Below are 22613 nucleotides of genomic sequence, written 5' to 3'. Positions count from 1 at the left end.
GGGGCGGGGAGCCGGCCTCGAAGCGGGGCCGAGGGAGAAGGAGGCCGCGGGCGGCGACCGCGGGCGCTCCTGGGGCAGGAGGGCTTGGGCGGGGGGGCGGGAGGGATACATTTTGGGTAGAGGCGGTGCCTGAAGACCGGGTGGGGTACCCAGCGGGAACCAGGCTCCCCGGTCACGAGTTTCTCTGCCACAGGAACCTTGTCTCCTGCCAGGTTCGCTCACGACTCCGCCTCTCAGGCTTTCACTTGGGCCCTTTCCTTCTAGCAGTTCATTTTTACAAAAAAAAAGCTTGTTCTGTCTCTCTCCAACCACCCCAACATGTATTTTCCGGGCTTGGGCAGAGGTTTTGAGGAGAGAGATTAGAAAAATGTTTGATTGAATGGTAGAGAGGGCGACGTTTTTTTGACCCCTTTTTCTTGCCTTTAAGGGTGAACCGAGGTGGCTCATCCATGAGGTTGGTGCACTACCATCTTGCCTGGGAGGAGACTCTTTTTCCATGTTAGAAAGGAAAGGTGTTTTCCGATTTTAAAACCGATATGGATCCCCAAACTCTTCTTTTTAACAAATGTTAAATTGAGGGCAAAAGTCATTTTAGAAAACATTTGAAAAGAAATGAACTTAAAAGTTTATAACCACGCAGATTAAAAAAGATAATGGTTCTTTATAAATTGAAACGGTAGGAGAATGAATGTTAAATCCTGCGTATCAAATTTGATATAAGCAGTTACTGAGAGCTGGAGAAAAACTGCTTTTCTATTGCAGATTTAATAGTACTTGAAGACTGAAATTGGAATGTCTGATTTTCCATTTTGGGGGGGTGGTAGGGACTGATGGTGTGCAGTAGAAATGAACATTAAATTTGTTGAGTATTTAATCCTAAGGATTTGGAACAGTTTAAAAACTGTTAGAAACTATATAATACTAGATCTTTTTAACGTTAGGTTTTTTTCAACTTCAGGTGAAAAAAATCTTACTATGGTTACTTGGACTATAAGGCAGTATTACAGTTCAGATTGGAAAATTCAGTTTTGTCTGTCAGGTATTAATATACTCCTGCAGGACTCCTCTCTACTTATGGGGGCAGCCCCTGAACCATTCAAGGTGGCATCCTTCAAGTTATAATAGTTTGTCTTATCCTGAAAGGGAATAAATAGGGGAAACTGGGTTTAGCAGTTCTCAGAGAATGTAAACAATTTGGGGTGAGCAGCTTTTCTTGTGTGGCCTGGTCGCACCACTCTTGCTTCAGCATGCATAGTGCTAATTTATTAAGAAAACTTGTGAGGATTTTTGAAATGTGTCTGTAACGTGTCGAGGTGGGCTTTTATGACCCATTACCCATAAACCTGTAAAGAGTAACATTTTTTCTTTATCCAGAAGAGGGAGCAAGAGAGGGACAAATGCAAATTCATTTGGTAATTTCAGATACTAATCCAAAAGCTAGATTTATCAGGACTCCAGTTTTGCTGAGTCCTTTTGAAGTAGGGTTAGATGCTTTAGCATGGCAACCCTAAATAATAAAAGCACTTGGAGACTTTTGATTTCTCTCAGTAATTCTATAATGTTTACATTTTCTTTCAGTACCTAAATTTTTAAAAGAAAATGTCTCTCCGGCAGACTTTTTGCAATCAACAAAGTTACCATGGGAAAATTTTTATATGGTTAAATGAGAAATATTTTTTGTCGTTAAAACTTGGGGGGCGGAAGTATAGTGGCTTCTGGGTGGTTTTTAAGTTGGTGGTTTCTGATATCAGAGCCACTAAATAGGAAAAAATTTAGTTAAAGTCTTGGCTTTGGTCCAACTAGTTTGGACTTTGGATTATTTATTTATTTATTTTTGTGCTTAAGACTGCTTATGTTTGAGATCTGAAAAGTTATGACTAATTGGCCCAAGGGTACAAGCTTTTGTTTTAGCCTGTTAGAATGTTAAATGGTATATATAGTTCTCATTGGTCTAGAGTTGTGCACCGGTAAACTTATATCTGTTAAAAAATGTTGAGAGTCTCTGTCGAAATTTCTGCTTTTCTGGAGAAAAATAAGAACCTTTTAGAAAACATCCTAAGCAGTGATCTCTGCTGTTTCATAGAATTTTTCCACCAAAAGTTTGATTTGATTGGCTATCATAGCTTTTTTAGCCAGCCAAAAAATAAAATGTACCTTTACAGAAGTTAAGAACTTCTACAAAATATATTCTCTCATGAAACAAGTTCTGTGCCACTATATCTCAAGAATGATTATGCCTTAAGTATGTTTTCTTAAGTTATTTCCTGAAAGTTTACATAATTTACTCATTTCTCTGATGTGGAGTGACTTAAAATTATAGTAAACAGTGTTGTGAATCTTCTCAGTGTGTTCTGTTTCACATCAAGTTCTTTTAAAACAATGGTTCTCAGGCCTTAGAAAAAATCTTAGTGTCCCTTATGCTCTTAAAGTATACAAAGAGCTTTTGATGTGGATTATGTCTATTGATATTTACCATATTGGAAATTAAAACAAATCTCAAAACAAGAATATACAAGCTCATGTGCCTTTTAGCCTTGACAGGCTAAAGGCCCAAGAGAATGAATGAAAGTGACAAATTATTTATTATTTATTCCTGTTGGAATACTAAATACTAGGAATACTAAATACTATTGGATTTCCCCTCCCACCTCCTGAAAAGCTCCCTTAAATGAGTGTGTGTCTGTATCCATCCTTCTCTTGGATCATGTATCTGTTTCTAATGACTTGACCTCAAGATGCTTTAGGAAACATTTCACAGTAAGGTACATAAGTTGTGACGCTATTTTACTAGTAAGGAAGTGAGAAAAGTTGTTGACCCGGCTGAATCACCTATAGTAATAAGCTGATTCTGGTGACTGAAGTTCTTAAATTAAACTTGAATACCATAACACTTATTCAAATTAGATACCTTTCGTTGTAGTTTTGTTAGTATCTTACTGAATCATTTGGTTAGGCAGTATGACATAGTGATGGGAAACCATGTTCCAGACAGACTGGAGTTCAGCTTTCCAGTTCTTCCACTTAAGTCCCTTAATTTCTCTGAGAGTCTGTTTACCCAAATATAAAATGAAGAAAATATATCTTATAAGAGTTAGTACATAGGTGCTTGGGTTTCATACAGTAGTAGTATGATTTAATGTCTGGGAAGTGTCAATGAATTTAAGACCACTTTTTTTTTTTTTTTTTTTTTTTTGCGGTACATGGGCCTCTCACTGTTGTGGCCTCTCCTGTTAAGGAGCACAGGCTCTGGGTGCGCAGGCTCAGCGGCCATGGCTCACGGGCCTAGCCGCTCCATGGCATGTGGGATCTTCCCGGACCAGGGCACGAACCCGTGTCCCCTGCATCGGCAGGCGGACTCTCAACCACTGCGCTGCCAGGGAAGCCCAAGACCACTTTTGAAAAAGTTCACAAGTGTTAGATTTTTGTTTCACAGAATGCAATAGGAACTGCTTATGGTGACCACCAGCCATTTATGGTTTCATAGAAGTGGAATCTTTAATTTTGTTGTAATAACTTAGATTTACTGTATCAGTATAACTTGATTTTGCCCAGAAGGTAGCTCTGTTCTTAATTGTAAAAAAATTTTATTTACTTATTTGTTTATATTTAAATTGTTTATTTATTTATTTAGGCTGCACTGGGCCTTCGTTGCAGCGCACAGGGTTTAGTTACGGTATGCGATCTTAGTTCCCCCACCAGGGATTGAACCTGGGCCCCTTGCATTGGGAGCATGGAGTCTTAACCCCTGGACCACCAGGGAAGTCCCTATAAAGGAAATTTTATAACAGCCTTGTGAGAATGGTGGGAAGGTTGATCCTGTTAGGTGAGAGATACTATGCTTAAGATGTCATCTTCTTTCTGACCTTAGACTCTGGTTTGATACCAGGTCAGTTCTGTCTCTTGCTTAGTAAACTTCCTAATCTGTGAAATGGGACTAACAAGTGTTTTCTCATAGAGTTATGAAATAATAACATAAAGCTGAAGTCATAGTGTCTAGTACGTTGTAAATGAATAGTTGTTAAGTGTTATGTACATATTGTAATTTTTTTAACCTTTTTTTTCCTAGGCTATGGTGAACTAAATGGTAATGCTGGAGAAAGAGAAATATCTTTAAAGAACCTGGGTTCTGATGAAGCCACCAACCCTATTTCCAGGGTCCTCAATGGCAACCAACAAGTTGTAGACACTAATCTGAAGCAGACTGTAAAGTCCAGCACCTTTGGGAAAGCAGGAATTAAAACCAGGAATTTCATTCAGAAAAACAGTATGGACAAAAAGAATGGGAAGTCTTATGAAAATAAATCTGGAGAGAACCAATCTGTAGACAAGACTGATACCGTAGCAATTCCAAATGGTGTTGTAACAAATAATTCTGGCTATATTGCTAATGGTTATCTGGGCAAAGGAGCAGATAATGATGGTAGTGGATCTGAGAGCGGATATACCACTCCTAAAAAAAGGAAAGCTAGGCGCAATAGTGCCAAGGGTTGTGAAAACCTTAATTTAGTGCAGGACAAAATAATGCAACAAGAGACCAATGTCCCAACCTTAAAACAGGGACTTGAAACTTTCAAGCCTGACTACAGTGAACAAAAGGGAAATCGAGTAGATGGTTCAAAGCCCATTTGGAAGTATGAAACTGGGCCTGGAGGAACAAGTCGAGGAAAACCTGCTGTGGGTGATATGCTGAGGAAAAGCTCTGATATTAAGCCTGGTGTGAGCAGCAAAAAGTTTGATGATCGGCCCAAAGGAAAGCATACTTCTGCTGTTGCCTCTAAAGAGGACTCGTGGACCCTATTTAAACCACCCCCAGTTTTTCCAGTGGACAATAGCAGTGCTAAAATAGTTCCTAAAATAAGTTATGCAAGCAAAGTTAAGGAAAACCTTAACAAAACTGTACAGAACTCTTCCGTGTCACCATCTTCATCTTCATCCTCTTCGTCATCTACTGGGGAAACTCAGACCCAATCTTCAAGTCGATCATCCCAGGTCCCTATGTCAGCGCTGAAATCTGTTACTTCGGCCAGCTTCTCTAATGGGCCAGTTTTAGCAGGGACTGATGCAAGTGTGTATTCTCCTGGGGGTCAGCCACTGCTAACTACTGCTGCTAATACTCTAACACCCATCTCTTCTGGGACTGATTCAGTTCTCCAAGACATGAGTCTGACTTCAGCAGCTGTTGAACAAATTAAGTCCAGCCTTTTTATCTACCCTTCAAATATGCAAACTGTGCTGTTGAGCACAGCACAAGTGGATCTACCCTCTCAGACAGATCAGCAAAACCTGGGGGATATCTTCCAGAATCAGTGGGGTTTATCATTTATCAATGAGCCCAGTGCTGGCCCTGAGACTGTTATTGGGAAATCATCAGATCATAAAGTGATGGAGGTGACATTTCAAGGGGAATATCCTGCCACTTTGGTTTCACAGGGTGCTGAAATAATCCCCTCAGGAACTGAGCATCCTGTGTTTCCCAAGGCTTATGAGCTGGAAAAACGGACTAGTCCTCAAGTTCTTGGTAGCATTCTAAAATCTGGGACTACTAGTGAGAGTGGAGCCTTATCCTTGGAACCCAGTCATATAGGTGACCTGCAAAAAGCAGACACCAGTAGTCAAGGTGCTTTAGTGTTTCTCTCAAAGGACTATGAGATAGAAAATCAAAATCCTCTGGCGTCTCCTACGAACACTTTGTTAGGCTCCGCCAAAGAACAGAGATACCAGAGAGGCCTAGAAAGGAATGATAGCTGGGGTTCTTTTGACCTGAGGGCTGCTATTGTATATCACACTAAAGGTAACTTATTTGTTTCCTATATGAAGGTTCTTACTGGTCATTTTAATATACATTTATTGCCTGTTGTATTGAGTGAAATTTGGAAGCTACTATGAGATTCTTTAAGAATTCCAGAGCTTAGTTGAGAATAACAATGTTGATAAGCAGCTGATATCAGACTCTAATTCAGGGTCTTTGAAAACAGTATGGTTAAAGTTTAGAAGGAATGTTCACATTTCCAACTTAAAAGCGTTTCTTTTTATATAGACAAGGATAATTGACCTCCTGCCTTTTGTTCAAGGAATATTAAATTTTTTCTTTGAACAGGTGTTGCCTCTCCTTTGCCTTTTATATCATATGCTTCTTTATTAGTGGGCTCACTTGTTTGTTCTAATTTGCTTAAAATGAGTAGGAGCAGTGTTTTGGAGGAGTCCAAAAAGGTGGAGTGTCAACTAATTTTTTTCTCTTCTATAAGAAGGAATAACGGGTGCTAAAAGGTAACTAGAAAATAATCGAACTACAGTGGCAGGTACAATCATCATTGTATGGACCAGGCTCTTGGGAGCCTGCACCTGTCAGCGGCCCCAAAGCCCATGTTAAAAAAGAACCAGATATCTTTCAAGGTCCATGTTAATAACCTTCTTAGGATAAGGCTTATTTGTGTCTTAAGGAAACATTTGCTATTTGGCATAACTAATTTAAATCCTTAAAATAATGTTTTTTGGTTTGTTTTTGCAGTATTTTTGTAGCCGTTTTTTAAAATTTATTTTTTATTGAAGTATAATTGAATTACAGTGTTGTGTTAATTACTGCTATACAGCAAAGTGACTCAGTTATACATATATACATTGTTTTTCATATTCTTTTCCATTGTGGCTTATCACAAGATATTGAGTATAGTTCCCTGTGCTATACAGTAGGACCTTGTTGTTTATCCATTCTATATATACCAGTTTGCATATGCTAATCCCAAACTCCCACTTAAAACAATGTTTTTTGTTTCATGAATGATGTTTACAAATGATTTTACAAGTACCTCTGTGCTTTGGAGAACAGTGGTTTTCAGTTTTCCTTCTCTACCTCCCCCACCTCCCCTAACAGAAATCCATACCCCATGCATGCATGCACATGCCTAATATACACTGCACAGTCCCATTTTTAACAGTAGCTCATTTAGGCAATGATTTGCAACTGCAGGGAAGAGATAGCATATCAGATAATAGGGATAAGGTAATTACCATATTCTCCCTGGAAGAATCACTGCCTCATAGATGAATAACAAAGCTATTTATGTGACTTCTAAGCAAATTACCTAGTCTCCATACTTTTCTTTAGCTGCAGATTGTAAGACATTTAGTAAAATAAACAGATATCCTTTTAAATTTTTCTTCCCTTAAAAAATAGGAGTAAATAGTAGAATTGCCTTCTGGGAGTTTAGGAGTAGAAATCCTGGCAGATAAAATTACCTGTTTGCACTTTTCTCCAGCACTGCTCTTTGGAAGTAAATACGCGTTAATCAAGAGCTGGATGTTTTTAGGAAAGTTAGGGTAAAAAAGAAATACTTAGTTTCTTAAGACATTGGTTAATTATATGTTAAATTCTGCCAGGGGAGTTGGGTGTTATTGATATTTTCTGTGCCATCTGCCCTCCAGAGACCACTGTACTTGGAAAATCTTTACCAAAGTATTTTATACTGGTGGTGGTTGTGTGAGCCTGAGAAGATATCTGGTTGTGTTATGTTCTCCCACAACCTGGAAAAATTCTGGGACAAGTTGTTCCATTGGGAGCTTGGTTGTTGATATTATGTATGATGTTTATTATGGAGAAATGCAGGCCTTTTTAAATGGCAGTATTAACTCCTGTTTATTCTTAGGTATTCTGTGTATGCACTTGTCCTATAGATGGGCCAACTAACTTTGAAATCCATGGTATTTAGATAAGCTAAATACCCCTACATGGATGCAGTTGAACTTACTTTTGCTGATGTAACTGAAAGATGTGCTTTAGTAAAGTGCATCAGTTTGAGTTTTGTAATTGGACATTATTGAGATGAAATTGGTATTGATTTTTTTTTTTCCTCCCTAGAACAAACAGGTAATATTCAGTTCAGTTAGGTCCCAAAGTGGCAGGTTCTTTGAATTCCTACCAAATCCATTAGGTCACTAATTTTTCTTTTATTTGAATTTGTTTTGGTCACAACCTTTTGAAGATATGAAGATCTTTTTCTTAAACGAAGGCTTGCCCTTTTTTCAAGTGTTCTAAAATTCTAAAAGAGGCAATAATCAGTGGGGCTTATTGGACTATCCTTTAAAAGAGCACTTGTATTATTTTATTGATCCTTTAGTATGATCTTTAAATGTTCAAAAGTAACCTATTACTGAGTAAGTTGAATGAAGTTAGACTTAGAATTGGAAGTTCTGTGCATACTTCCTAACTTCAAAAATAAGCCCTTCAGCGACTTTATTTGGAAATAGTAGGTAGGAGGGTGCATTATGTCAGTTCAACAGGAATGGCACATTTTTTAGATTAAATATTAATTACCTGTGGTCTTAAACATTAGTTACTGCAGATTTTAAAAATCTGAATGTTTAGTTGAGGGATGTGAAATGAAGATACAGTGAGGCATAGAAAAGGAATTGATGGGAATTCTTGTTCTTGGGATTTTTCTTATAGCTTTTGATATAAATATGCTACTAACTTTTCTTAAGAAATAAGACTGTTAATCTTTGTGGTTTTGGGGGGAATATTGTACCATGACATAGCAGTACCAGTAATTAAGTTAAGAGGTAGGTCCTCTTTTCCTATTTATCTCAAGTGACACTTGGATTAAAACTTTAAAGTGATAATTTTTTAATTGATTATGAAAAACTTAAGTATATATAAGTATATAAATATATTTATGTATATTTAAAAATGGATCCAAATAATACAGTGAACCCCAATGTGCCCATCATCCAGCTTGAACATTTAGAAAACATTGTCATTCTTATTTCATCTACCCACCTCCACACTCTTTAAAAGCAAATTTGTTTTTAAAAGCAAATTCCAGGTATCAGCATTTTACTCGTTCATACTTTGAGTATGTTAGAGTGATGGCTTTTAATGCACATACCCAAGACATATAACCATTGCCACCTTCAAAGTAATTACTCAGAATGCTTAGTTAGTAGAACTCTTTGATTTGTTGTCAAAGTCTTAGAATACTAGATCCTAACTTTCTGAGGTGATATCTTTAGTTTTGAAATGGTCTAAATTCATTTGAAGCCAAGAAGTAACATTGATTGGTGTGAGTTTGTGGTTAATGTGTTAATTTAAACCAGTTAATTTATCTTGCCTGGCTAATACTGCACTAAAGGATATTAAGCATTCAAAATGCTGACATTTTGGAGTATTCATTAAATAATTTGATTTGATAAAATTTACCCAGCACATAGAGACGCAGGGGAGATAAATAGTGTTAAGATTTAATTTTTGATGGTTGGGGTGTGTCAAAATGAAAGCTGTCTAGTATAAAATATTCCTAAGGCAGCTCTAGGCTATTGCATGAAATTTAAAAAATTTGTTTCTGTATTACCTCCACAGGTGGCAGGTTATTGGCATAAGTGGTTTGATCCACTCGAGTTGGGTCCTGGATTGAAAAAAATTTTTAACTCACTGGGCGGTTCTAATTGCTGACTAGGATTGGGACTCTAGGTCTATAGAGAACTTTCCTCAGCTTAATTCTTTTTTTTTTTTTTTTTCTTTTCTGTCACAGTTTTCTGTACTTCTAAGGAGTTGTGCAATAATTTGTTTTCCTCTTAATGTTGTACCTACCATAGGCCTAGTTGTGGAAGACTTGCTTTCACAGGATGAGTCTTTTCCTTTAAAGAACTTCAGTAGAGGAGAAAACAATAAACAAGTTTTAAGGCAAGGATTTTAAATGTCATAAGAAGGATAAAAATAAGAGATTTTAGTTGGGGGAGAGAGAGTTTCTTAATGGAGTAAAGGTAGGAAGAGTAAATGCAGGGTATGTTTTCCTGGAGGCAGTGGCATTTAAACTGGATTTTGATGGATGGGGGTAAGATGTTTGACTTAATGGAAATACAGAGAATAGAAAGATAAAGAACAGAAAAGTTGGAAAACAAGTAAAGTAGGAAGATATCCATTTTGGATGTGGTGAGGGGATATGAAAGAGAAGGAAGGTAAATTGCTGCCAGATCATGGAGGTTTTTAATTTCCATCTGGAGGCAGGGGGAGCCACTGAATATCAGGGAGATAGCCTGGTAGAATGGAAGTAATTTAAACTGACAAAAGACAGGGGTTTTAATGCTATTCCTAATTCCTATGTACTTGGGCAAATCATTTATCATTTTTAAGCCTGGGTTTTCTAATTTTATAGAATAAGTATATCAGCCTTTGTTTTGTGTTACCAGATTGTACTCAACTGCTGTAAAAACTGGGTTGGTATTAAACAATTGACTTGTAGATCTCTGTTCGGGTAGATTAATGTGGCACCAATTTGTAGGGTAGATTAGAAGCCATTTTTCTGGTGACTAGAAGTAAAAGATCAGTCAGACTCTTGGAATAGTCTGAGAAACAACAGAGATTTCCCCTTTGTATTTGCAGTCATGTGAATGTATTATTTATCCAAAAATGAACAAACATTTATTTTTTTAGAGTTTTTAGATTGGGTAAGGGCAAGAGGGAACTGATAAATATTTGCACATCTGCAGGATAATGGGAAACAGGATTTTAAAAAAAATTTTACGTATTTTTTTATACAGCAGGTTCCTATTATTTTATACATATTAGTGTATATATGTCAATCCCAATCTCCCAAGGGAAACAGGATATTGAGGAGGCAAGTTATGGTTAATTAAACTGATCCATAAAACTGATGGGAACTATACATACAGTTTATATATTTGTTCACAAAAAGATCTGAATATTAAATTTTCTCCTGTTAGCACAGTGCTTAATAAGCCTTTTCACCGTATTGCATTTGCTCCATAATTGTGCCATCAAAGCTATCTTTCTAATAATCTTATTAACAGGTACCTGCAGATTTGAGTTTGGTTTCAGTCCTAGCTGAATATCCTATATTTGGGAAGAGTCCTTTTTTCCCCTCTCTGTAATATGGGACATATAGGAATGTATGTGACAAGTAATTCTTAATAATTTTGTAAGATCCTTTTTTCCCAGTGACCTTCCATTTTAACATCCATACTGGGTACTTGATCTCTCATTAATTCTGCTTTATGAGTACAGTAATTTGCTACTAATCTGGAAGGTAACTTGTAAGGAATTTAATAGAAGCTAAAATTTAACCCCTAGATTTCATTAGCTGAAGTCCTGAGGGAAGTAATCACCCATGCTATAAAAACAGAAATTGTCTATTACTATCATAGTAGTAGCAGTTTCATTCTAAGCAACTTGAATTTGATATTTAACCTTTAAAAGTAATCTGGAATAGAATAAGTGCTCCAAGTTTCGATTGTGTGTATTTAGAGGTTGTCCAGACAAATCTGTTGTCTCTTGGTGTCGCTCCAAATTGGGAATGTAGGATTGAGATTGATACACTGAAGAGTTCATTAAGCATCTACTGAAAAGGTGGTGACTTAACAACTACCTTAATCAACTTTACTTGAAAATGTACAGTATTTCTTTATGGGTATAGTCAAAATGAAAAGAAAAAGAAAAGGGTGGGGAGAAATTTCTGACAAGCAAAAGAATAGGTAGGTAGGTACAGTGACTGGTTGAGGAGGAGGAGGTCAGGATATCAAAACACAGTGTTGGGATAGCCAGAAATCATCAAAAGACAGGTAAATCTAAACTAGAGAAAAAGCAGAATTTAAATTTATGCCACCACCCTTGCAGAATTTTACAGAAATTGATCTAAAATGTCTTAATAAGGGGTTGGAAGGCATGATTACTGATAAATTGATCGGGGGGTTCTCATTTGTGGGAATCAGCTTGTTTTGCCTTATATATGATTTATTTTCTTTTTTGTGGGGAGCCATTACGTGCTTCTTAAAATGTTTAAATGTTTTTAAATGATTTTTTTAAAATGTTCTATTAAACTGGGACAGTAGTATCTTTCAATTTTAAAGGCAAACAGTTAAGCTTTTAGTTAGCTTTAACCCTCTTCAGTCTTTTTCTTTGAAGGATTTTAGAATTAGAAGATTAATCTATTTGGTTGAACCATATGAGATTGCTGTTTTTGTAGGTCAAAACAGGTTGAATAATAGCAGTTTCACATGGGTCTACCTAAAACTACTTTTCTATATTATTACTTCCTTGACTGATTTTTGAGTAGTATTCCGTTCAAATCAATATTTATTTACTATGTCAAGCACTGTGTGTGGTGAAAAGCAGATGAAAAGAGAGGGTTCATGTTATTAAGGAACTCAGTCTGATGGGGAAGCATATGGAAAGAAATTTATTACTAGTGTGATTACTCTATAGAAAAATGCATTTAGAATATAGAGAAACCGCTAAGGTGAGTAGGTGGGGTCAGGGGATGAGGGTAGTCAGGATTCAAAAAAGAAGTGAACATTGGCTTATTTATTTGTAGAAAGAGAGTCAGAATATTTTAGGTGGAAGTGAAATAGTGTTTGAAGATTGCCAGTTATTCAGTTTGTTTCAAGGAAGGTGAATGGTGCAAGTTAAATCTTTAACTTAGTCATTGAATTTATTTATTAATGTATCAGCCACTGTGTCAAATGCTAGAAATAAATTTATTTTTTATTTCATTTCTTATTTTTGGCTGCGTTGGGTCTTTGTTGCTGCATGCAGGCTTTCTCTAGTTGCAGAGAGCAGGGGCTTCTCTTTGTCGCGGTGCGCGGGCTTCTCATTACAGTGGCTTCTCTTGTTGCGGAGCACCAGCTCTAGGTGCAGGCTTCAGTAATTGTGGCTCGCGGGTTCTACAAGCACAGGGTCAGTAGTTGTGGCACATGGGCTTAGTTGCTCCGTGGCATGTGGGATCTTCCCGGACCAGGGCTTGAACCTGCATCCCCTGCATTGGCAGGCAGAGTCTTAACCACTGCGTCACCAAGGACGCCCTACAAATAAATTTTATATGAGACATACACAGAACCAGTCTCCATGTAGGCAAGTGGGAATCCATTGAAATGTTTTGAGCAGTGTGGTCACTTTCAGATTTATATTTTTAAAGAGAATTATAACCATGGTGTAGAAAATAGAAAGTGAGGCTCAGTTAACTGCATAAGAGAGCAGTTAAAAGACAACTTCAGAAATGTGCATAGGATACCACTGCTTGAACCAGGGCAGTGGCACTGGGCTAGAGAAAAGGGGATAGGTAACTAGAAAGTTATAAATGTCTTAACTTTGGGTAAGAGTTGCAGTAGTTGAACACTCCCTCCCTGAATTCTCTAGTTTCCATTTCCTTAACTCTACCCACTCTTCCTACTTCCTGTATGTTTGATAGAACCTTCCTGGTATCATTCTCTTTTTCTCAAATGTTGGTGCTCCTTCAGTCCCCTTTTCATGCTTTTGAACTCCTGGATAATCTCATCTAATTCTGTTGCTGTGAATTAAGCTTAAGACTTCTTCAGCTGCTTTTATGCTGAGTTCAGACCACGTATATTCAATTCAACATCACACCAGTTCTGGGTTTGTAAACTGAATTCATTTTTTTCCCAAAACCTGCTCTTTCTTTCTTGCCTTCCCTCTCAGTGAATTAACATACAATACAAATACAACCCTTATCGTTAGGTTTATATGGATCCTCTCTAACATCTCCATTCTTTTCTATCTCTAATACAACTGTCCTAAATTCTTTACTTCTGCAGTAACATTTACTGGGCTCTTTTTCTGTATTGTCATTTCATACATTCTCTTCAGCTGCCTTGAGGAATCATTCCTAATATTTAGTTAATAACCTCATATTTCTTCAGTAGCATCCCTTCACCAATGTAATTAAATAACAAACTTTTCTTTATGAATGCTTTGTGGTCTTTCCCCCAGATAGCAAAAAGGCATTTTTCTTTGTCTAAATCTTTCCTTGGTGACTTTCAGCTTTGTTCCCTGAATTAGTGTTGTTATTTTTCTAAATCTTTTCCTCTTAGTGACTTACTAAATTACCTATGACTGCTAAAGCCTGGGTCAGGAAACTTGTTTTATAAAGGACCAGATAGTAAATATTTTAGGCTTTGTGAGCCAGTCTCTGTTGTTATTTGGTTCAGCCTTGTACACAAAAGCAGTGGGCGTGGCTCTGTTCCAGTAAAACTTTAACAGCTGGTATGTAGAACCCAGTTGGCTGACTGCTTTAAATTAGCACACCTTGTTTAATACCATCAAGCTTTGTGCTGATGCTTCTTCTACCTAGAAAAGCTAACCTACCTACTCTACTAAGCTCACAGAGGCAGAGCATTTCTTTCTGTTTTTGCATCTATATCCCTATCCCCTAAGTAGTGCTTTTTAATCCACTTGGAATTAAGAACTTGTAGGTAATTGGACATTTACTACAGGAAGCCTTGAGATAGGGAACTACCTAGAAGGTAGTCTGCTTTAGAAAATTGAATGTTACATTTTCTTCATTTGAGTGGCATTACTAAATATTTGAATTTTTAAAATTTTGATACAGTAAAATTTCAAATTTGGGTGGTGGTAGTTTAAATGATAGAATCGTGACAAAATTGCCTACCAAGTTTGGCCCTGTGGCTGTTTCTCAATAACTGTTTACATAATTGGATGATGTGATTCCTGTTTTAAAAGAACTGGGAAGTTAGACGTGTGTGTGTGAGTGCATGCGTGTAGAAGAGGGCAGTGTTAAAAGTAAAAAGATTAATGTTATGCTATGTTATGATTCTGTATAGTTGAAGGTGCCTTCTGTAGGCTTCTTTATACTTGTTCAGCTTCTCTTGTTATAAAGTTAAACAGAAACTCATTTCATATTTAACGTCTGAATCCAAACTTTTGTAACCTAAAAGAGGGCAAAATGTCATTCACTTCTTTCCCATGTGTTCTCTGTCACTAGCTTCTTGTTAGTCTTTTTAGAGTGGTTGAAGCATGGCATATAATCCTGCAAACAGTATTTGATTTATTTCCCCTTTTTCATCTTAACTTGGAGTTTCATGGAAACATTAAATTCTAATCAAGGAAATCAAGTTGCTACTAGTTATAGAAGTAATTGATATTAAATAGCAGGAAGGGGAATTGCATTCATTTCTCAGTACAACACTGCAGATAATGCTGATTTCCTGGCTGGAAGCTAGGCTGGCCCATGACTAATTTTTTAGCTAAGTCAGCATCCCTTTTCCCTCCTCAGAATTCATAGTCAAATTCACTACTCCAGAGCCCATATTTGAGGGTAATAAAATTTTCTTGCCAGAAGTAATTTAAAATTATTAGAGTAGAATGTAAAGCTGAATGTCCTAGTTGAAGCTAAGGAAATATCTTCAATCCACTAAAGAAATGGGATGTTTGCAAATAGTTATTTTTGTCTTTATTCTAAATGTGTATGTTTACTCTGCTTTAGAAGTACTATAGTATGCTGTTACTGTGACTCTTGAATGTAGTGCCCTTCTCCCGCCCCGCCGCCCCCCGCCCCTGCCAAAAACAGGGTGGGGCAGCGGCAGATTGAGGTTTTTGGCTGGGAAGAGAAAGGAAAATGTTATAGCATAGGCGGGCTGTAACAATGAAAAGTTCTATTGTTCTTTTCTTTTCTCAACATACAACTAAATATAGATTTATCTTTGCATTAAGCAGACTTTAAATAATGAGCATCAAGTAATCTGTGTATACAGAACTCAGGAATTTATCTGTTGCAAAATGGGAGATTTCTGTACTTTAAAAGGGGGAAAGGTGGTCGGATTAATTTTTTCTGTAGTGAGGTCAACCAAGGGAAGGCTTATCTTTGGACTTCTTAAAGTAAGCCATTCTGAGATCCAGAAGTTTGTAGATAACAGCTCTAATGACTATTGCAGCTACTCCTAATTGCCTGAAACTAGTGGGATTAGAAATTATATTGAAGTAATAGATACATGAGTGCCATGACTAGAATTCCTTAACTGATATATCTTCTTTATTTTCCCAGATTAGACTGGTTACGGTTCTCTCTCCTTAGACCTCCTAGGAGATGGGAATTTTCCTGCCAGTCTTTAGATGGGCATCTGCTCAGCAATTTAAAGGCCATAGCGTCCATCTAAGCTCTTGGACCAAGTGGCAACCAGTGCATTATTCCCAGTCTTTGTTTAATCATGGAATTGCTGTGATACCTTGAATGGGATTTTATCTGGATAATTCTTTGATCATTTTGAATAATTAACCCATTACTCCAAACATCCAATTTTGACAAATTTTCAAAAAATCTTAGCAGTTTTTTTAGAAGTGAGTTTGATGGGGTGGGGGCAGGGAGAATGTGATTCTACCATTCCCTGACCCCATCCATTCACATAAAACAAAAAGTAATAATTTTAGATCTAGACACTTACTTCCTTTTAGCCCTGGGGAGCTATTATGTTATACCTTGACTATAACCCATGTTCAGATACATCTGATCTTAATGAGCTCCAGTTTTATTTTTCCTTAACTATAATTGGTTGCTGATAAATTATAGAATAAAATTACAGACAGTCCAGTTAAACAGAATAAAAATCACCTTATTGTCTTTTCAAAATGGTAGTTATAGGGCCGTGGAAGAGCACTTATTCTCAGTGTTAGTTATAGGTCATTCCTATTACTAAGTAGTTTTTGTTTACATTAATCTCCTTTCAAGGAACAGTTCTTAGGTTCTTGTGGTGTAATAGTCGTCTACTGTCTTATTCCTCAAGACTTCAAATATCCCTTCTGTGAAGCTTTTTCTTATGCTTCCAGGTAGAGTTTGTCTTGCCCTCTCTCTGTATGTCACTACAGTTTGGTCATGTACCTACTTCCCTTATTCTAAGATACTAAAATAGGCACATTGTAAATGATCACATTTGAATGGAATTGGAACAGATAAGGGTTGTGTGTTATTAATAAATAGGTATGGATTGACATTTTGACCTTATGGGTTAAGAAGAGTAGGTTGGGTTTGTAGGAGAGAACTACTTACCTATAACACAGAGTTAAGTAAAATTTTAATAAGGCATTTTAAGTGTCAGGCTTAATTAAATTTGATGAATGCTTCATTCAAAAGACATCAGCACCTTGTTGAAGGATGATGGGTTCCCAAAAAATACTTGGTGTTTTTTAATAACAATGAGCTATTACAAAAAAAATCATTTTATCTATAGCATGCATGTGCATATCTTTACTGTTTGTGCAGACAGAATTGTTCTCTTGGCAATTTGATTTCAGGTAATAATTGATTTTCTGTAATCAACATTTAAGGCCATCTCAGTGACACTCTCAAGAATTAAAGGAAAATATGAAAATTTTGTCTGGGTTTCATAGAACCCAGCCCTACCTCCAGCCCAGCAATAATCCGTCTAGGTTTTTTAGGTTTAAAGTGAAAAGGATAGCTTTAAACTTTGCTCTACAAAACTTGGTGTATAAAAATAATCCTTTTTTTTCTTCTTTGCAGAAATGGAATCTGTTTGGAATTTGCAGAAGCAAGGTAAGAATGGTTAGGTTACCTAAAATGTCCTTATGGCCAGTCTTTATCTGTATTTGTGTGATAGACAAAGGGTAGCCTAAGAACTGAAATTCATAGTTCATAAAAATATTAGCTGTTTTAAAAACCTTATTTGGGCTGTATATTCTCTGAAAAGAAGGTTAGAAAGCTACAGAATAGCAGATTAGCTTCCTTCACTCCCGTAAACAAGATGTGAGTAGCAGGAGGGCAGAGGGACTGGATAATCCACATCTGGATAATTTGGAATTTTCAAAAAACTGAAAATTGCTTATCTTAATTATTGAGTGCTTTCTTTCCAAATACAATAAAATATGTTAGTTGTGGGATACCTGAAGTAAAGTGAGTATTGGTTTGGAGAGTCAGTCACTAATAATAGATTTTGGCTTTCAGAGCCCTGTAAGCCCACTTACAGGGCTGGATCCCACTTGCCATCCACCTTGCTAGTTAAAATAAGTGAATTTCAGATGAATGTGAAAGTCCTAGAATTTCAGAACTTGAAGGCATTAGAAATTCGTGTTTTTTACTACAAATTAGGAAACTGAGGCACAGAGGGGTTACTATATAAACTAGAAAGTATCCGGACTAGAAAGTAAGATTCCCCGATTTTCCAGCATTGCTTCTTCTTCCATCCTCTCTCTTATTCTTAGGCCAGGTCTTTTTCGACTAACACAGCCATGACCTGAAAATAACTAGCAAGCTCTTAAATTATTTTGAATTGCTTTCTGTGTACCTTCTTATTCAAACACACATTTAAAACATAGACTAGAAAATATACCCTGCAGAAGTAGACCTACCTGTTTTTTACTCTAAAATGGTTATTAAATATTAAGAATTGAGCATTGCCTTCCTGGCAAGCTGCTAATGGATGTCCCTTGGAGTTCTAGAAAGGGTATTGTTTCTGGACTAAGTTAGATTGATTCTTAGCCTCAGGTGAGCTTGAATTCTTCGATATTATTTTCAGGCCTTTATACTTTTCTATTAGGTTGACAAGTTTTATTTTTATTAAAGCATGTGTACTTCAAAATAGACATAGGGTAGATAGACATAGTATGTAATAAAAACATTGCTCTCCAGAAGAGGGGGGCATACAGATAAATAATGGGAATTTAAAATAACACTGGAGTCTTTGCCCAGACACATTCTGACTGTTTTATACTTCAACCTAGGATATCCACAGGTTTTTGCTATTGCTGAGAATAAAGTCTGGTGGTGCTATGGGAAATTAGAGGGAAGAAATAAGTCATAATTAGGACTGAACTGGTAGTTTTGCTTTAATTTAACCTGAAATTTTTGGTGCTAGGTGTTTCTTGAACAGTTCCTTAATAGACAATCCACATTTCTAAATAAATTTTGTCTTCATTTTGCTGAGAACAAAAGAAAATAAATCTAAGTGTTTACTTTAGTATTGGATTATTGATGACTTAACCTTTGTCTGCTTTTTTCAAATGTGCTACTTTTATAATCAGGAGAAGCACATTGTCCTGGTTAATTGAACTCAACCCTCTTAACCTGTAGATGTTGAGGCCCCTCACTGGCTCGAGGACCTTTATGCTGGGAATCCATTGAGGTGGATTTATTTGATTGAGAAAAAGTGGATCACACATGTGTTGATACAAAGAGGAAATGGTCTTTAAATTGTGTTTTCATAAAAGGAGTTTACATGATGATGGTTATTTGGGATTTGTTTTTTGAACATGGGCATTTGGGGATTTCAGACCTTGTTTTTATTTATGTGTTTATTTTTTAAACTTCCCTCCAGATCCCAAAAGGATAATCACTTACAATGAAGCCATGGATAGTCCAGATCAATGAAGGACCAGACTGCCTATTTGTAACCTTTCTGCAGCATTAGAGCCACCGTTCATGGGGGACACAAGGCTTTTATGCTCCTAGATCTTCAACGCAGCAGAGGAACCATAAGTAGAATCACAGGATAATATATACAAATATATATATATATACATATATATATATAGTTATTTAAAAAAAAGGCACCTGAAAGTAATTAGACTTCTTAAGGAATCAAATTTATTTCAAGAGACTACACATGGTTATTTAATCTCTGGTACTGAATAGTTTTTTTTTCTTTTGTTAGTTTTCGTTTTTAAGTGTGAATGCAAGTGATTAATGAATATGGACTTATTAACAAGTGTGGTTCTAAAGTTCCTGCTGTCATCAACTTGGGCAACAAATGACCCACTGGAAAGGCAAATCCACTTAAAAGATCTCTGTATCTTGTTCTGTGACTAAAGTGATACACTAATCACGGGGAACCCAGAATGATTCAACATTTCCCCCCACTCCTCCCTTGATCTTTGGTTGTACTATGAGCCCTGCGAGAATGCTGGATAAAATGCCTTGAAGTTTGCAGGGGTGTATTTTTTTAGCGAATATGATTTGCATGTCTTGCCAGGAGTTAAGCAGCCTCTGTGGGGTGTTGGGGAAATATTTTCTTTCTTTCCTTTTATTTTTTTGTGGGGTGGGAATAGGGGAGGGCATTGAAGTTCTACAGTTCTGGAATAGTTGGTGGTACATAGTTCACTTGGCTTTGGTTACATATTGGACTTTAATAAGTGAAGAATCCATGAGTGTCATTTAAAGAAAAGTTACAGAACAAACAATTGGCTTTAGATATTTAATATGGAAAAATACTCCTGTGCCCATATTTTAATGTAATTGTAAGTGGGAGCAAAAATATATTCTGCTTTTCAACTGTAGGTGCTCCGGACTTGCTCTCTGTCACTAACACTAAATGTGCTGTTTTTCTTGTTTTTCATCAAACATCTGAAGAGAAACTTCTGTACCTTTCTGTAAATTCTCTTTTAATTTCTCAGAAATAATCTAAAGGGGGAAGAAAAAAGCCCATGAAAACTATGAAACTTCATGTTTTTAGCCAGTGAGGAGGTAATAAACCCTGCCTATAGAAGGTGTGTTTCCATTCAGACTATACTTCTGAGCTTATTAGCTTCTGATTATATCTTAATAAATATATTTTAATACTAGAGCAAATGGGTTTTTTAAAGAAAATAATGTGAAATTCTGGAAATTTTCTTTTGGGCAGAGAAGAGCATTAGCCCTGTCTTATCATCACATTACCATCCTGTTGCACTGCAGCTTGTATATAGCATGCTAAAATAAATTTTTTTGTGTGTGCAGAAACTAAGGGTCCAAGTTAAGATTGGGTGGTGTTAGTGGCGTAAAAACAAGTTCTCTGGCCTGACATAGCATTGCGTCACACACACATAGAAATTAGTATATCCATGTATGTCAAATACAGGTTAAAATAGCAGGGCATTTATATAGAGAGATGTAGTCTTCTAATAAAAGTAGACTGGATCCCCAGGGGTATTTGGGGAGAAAGTAACTACTTTTGCTCACCCCTTTTGCTTAAGAAATGTCCAGTTCTGAGCGACTGTAGTATGGATGAGCTTTCTTGTTTTGTTGATTATTTGAGGCTTTTAACAAGTAGTTTGTGAAAGAAGCTGTTGGACTCAGCATAGAGTAGAGAAAATATCTTTATAGTCTGGATTTCTGCCCTGCTTAGATTTTAAAAGTATAAGCATGGATTGCCAATTCCACTTGATGTAAACAAAACTTTTATACATAATATATATATATAATAACTTATTGTATCAGTCCAGGTTCAGAAACTTGTGGTAGGCCAGTTCCAGATAGTTTCATTTCCCCTGTAAACTGTATCACTTTTACAGATATTGTAATTTTCAAATGTATAATATGTTTACAGATGTGCCCTGCATTTAGTCTGCCTTGTTCTATTTTGATTTTTGTTGAGTCTCCTGCCTGCTTGCCAAAAGCTAGGATGCTTCAGGCCCATGTACAATTGAAAGCAGAGGCATCCTTGAGCTTTAAAGCATTGAACAAACTGGAAAATGCATCATACCACATACTGAAGTGAAAGAAGTCTGTGTTTCTGTGTTTTTTTTTTAAATAAAAATTTTCAAAAGGTTAAAAAAAAAAAGATACAAGGTTGATTAAAGGAAAAAAAAGGCTCCAGTTTGTTTTACAGGTTTTAAAGTTCTGCTGTGTGTTCAATTGCCTTGTGTAACCACTTGTCGCCTTAGGGCCAGATTCTCTCCCTCTCCCCTTGTCACCCTCCTTTTTTTAAACATCCATTTTGCTTACCTGGAATTTGAAAGCTCTTCTGTGTCACAGCTCACAAGAAACTTTCTGGGTTTGTGATATACAGAGGTTGAATGAATACATATTTTAAAAGAAAAAAAAAAAAAACAGCCCGCATCTGAATTTTTAATTTAGAAGCAACACTTACTTGAAAATATCTTTTGAAAGTTGTCATTGCTTTCCTACTTCCCTTCCATATCCCTCAGGCCTCCATGTTTAGAGAAGCCAAAAAGAGAATGTACCCCATCTCTGTGTCTGTCCAAAGGTTTTTGAGTCTCACTTCTAAATGAAACAATGCAACATTTCACTTTGATTTCCCCACTGAAATATCCTTGATTATATGGTTAGAGGTATAGAGTTAGGGATGTCTCTTAACCTTCTGGAACCCTAGTGCCCCATAATTAACTGTCAGTATTTTGGGGGCATTGGGTTAATGGACTTACTTGCCTAGGTACAAGCAGGACTTTGAGACATGTCTCCTTTGTGCTGTTTGGTAACACTTAACTCTACTTGTCGCAATCTTTCTTAGGTCCTCACACAATTCCTTACAGAGCACTTATTAAAAAGAAAAAATCTTAAGAGTTGATGTTTTCTGATTATTTTGTGTAAGCTTCAGCTGTGATTAATTTAGCACATTTAAATAACATTGATGTGTTATTGTTCGGTATAAAGAATTTTTCTTCAACTCAGAGTATTAGTACTGTAGCATAAACCAAATACAGTCTAGAGGGGATTTTGAACATCCCTCCATTATAAAGACTGAAAAGGTGTGTGTCTGTGTGTGTGTTTGTTGAGTGCTTGTGTGTGTGAGAGAGAAGGAGATATTAAAAATTAGTAAATGAATGTGTGTAAGACATTATATTAGTATTCAGAGAATGAACTTGTATTTATTTTGTGCCATTTGTTTTCATTACACAGAATAGAGTCAGGTGGTTTTAATCCTTAAAAGGGTAGTATTTGAAAAATGGCACTAAGAATGAAATCATGACCTATTTTTTTAATAGCTATGAAGATACTAATTAAGGGTGAAGGTTTCTTTTTAAATCTGTCTTGATTGTAGGTGTCTGTGTCACATACCACTCTCTTGTAGATGTCTTGAATAATTCCCCTTCCCCACAAAAGACAGGGTGTATTTATCTTTCTCTT

General features: G+C 36.6%; 1 protein-coding gene across 1 annotated transcript in view; it reads left to right on the top strand.

The window, feature by feature from the left end:
- NUFIP2 (nuclear FMR1 interacting protein 2) overlaps positions 1–20331 on the top strand; it is a 21673-nt gene extending 1342 nt beyond the window's left edge. Inside the window, exons 2-4 of the mRNA XM_007452439.1 lie at positions 4067–5791; positions 17277–17309; positions 19087–20331. Of these exons, the coding sequence (XP_007452501.1) occupies positions 4067–5791; positions 17277–17309; positions 19087–19139 (1811 nt within the window). The 3' untranslated portion in view covers positions 19140–20331. The remainder of the gene's footprint in view (positions 1–4066; positions 5792–17276; positions 17310–19086) is intronic.
- Positions 20332–22613: the final 2282 nt, after the last annotated feature.

The sequence above is a fragment of the Lipotes vexillifer genome, unplaced genomic scaffold (assembly GCF_000442215.2).
Source record: "Lipotes vexillifer unplaced genomic scaffold, Lipotes_vexillifer_v1.1 scaffold216, whole genome shotgun sequence".
NCBI classification, from domain to species: domain Eukaryota; kingdom Metazoa; phylum Chordata; class Mammalia; order Artiodactyla; family Lipotidae; genus Lipotes; species Lipotes vexillifer.
This window is presented reverse-complemented; position numbering and strand designations above follow the sequence as displayed.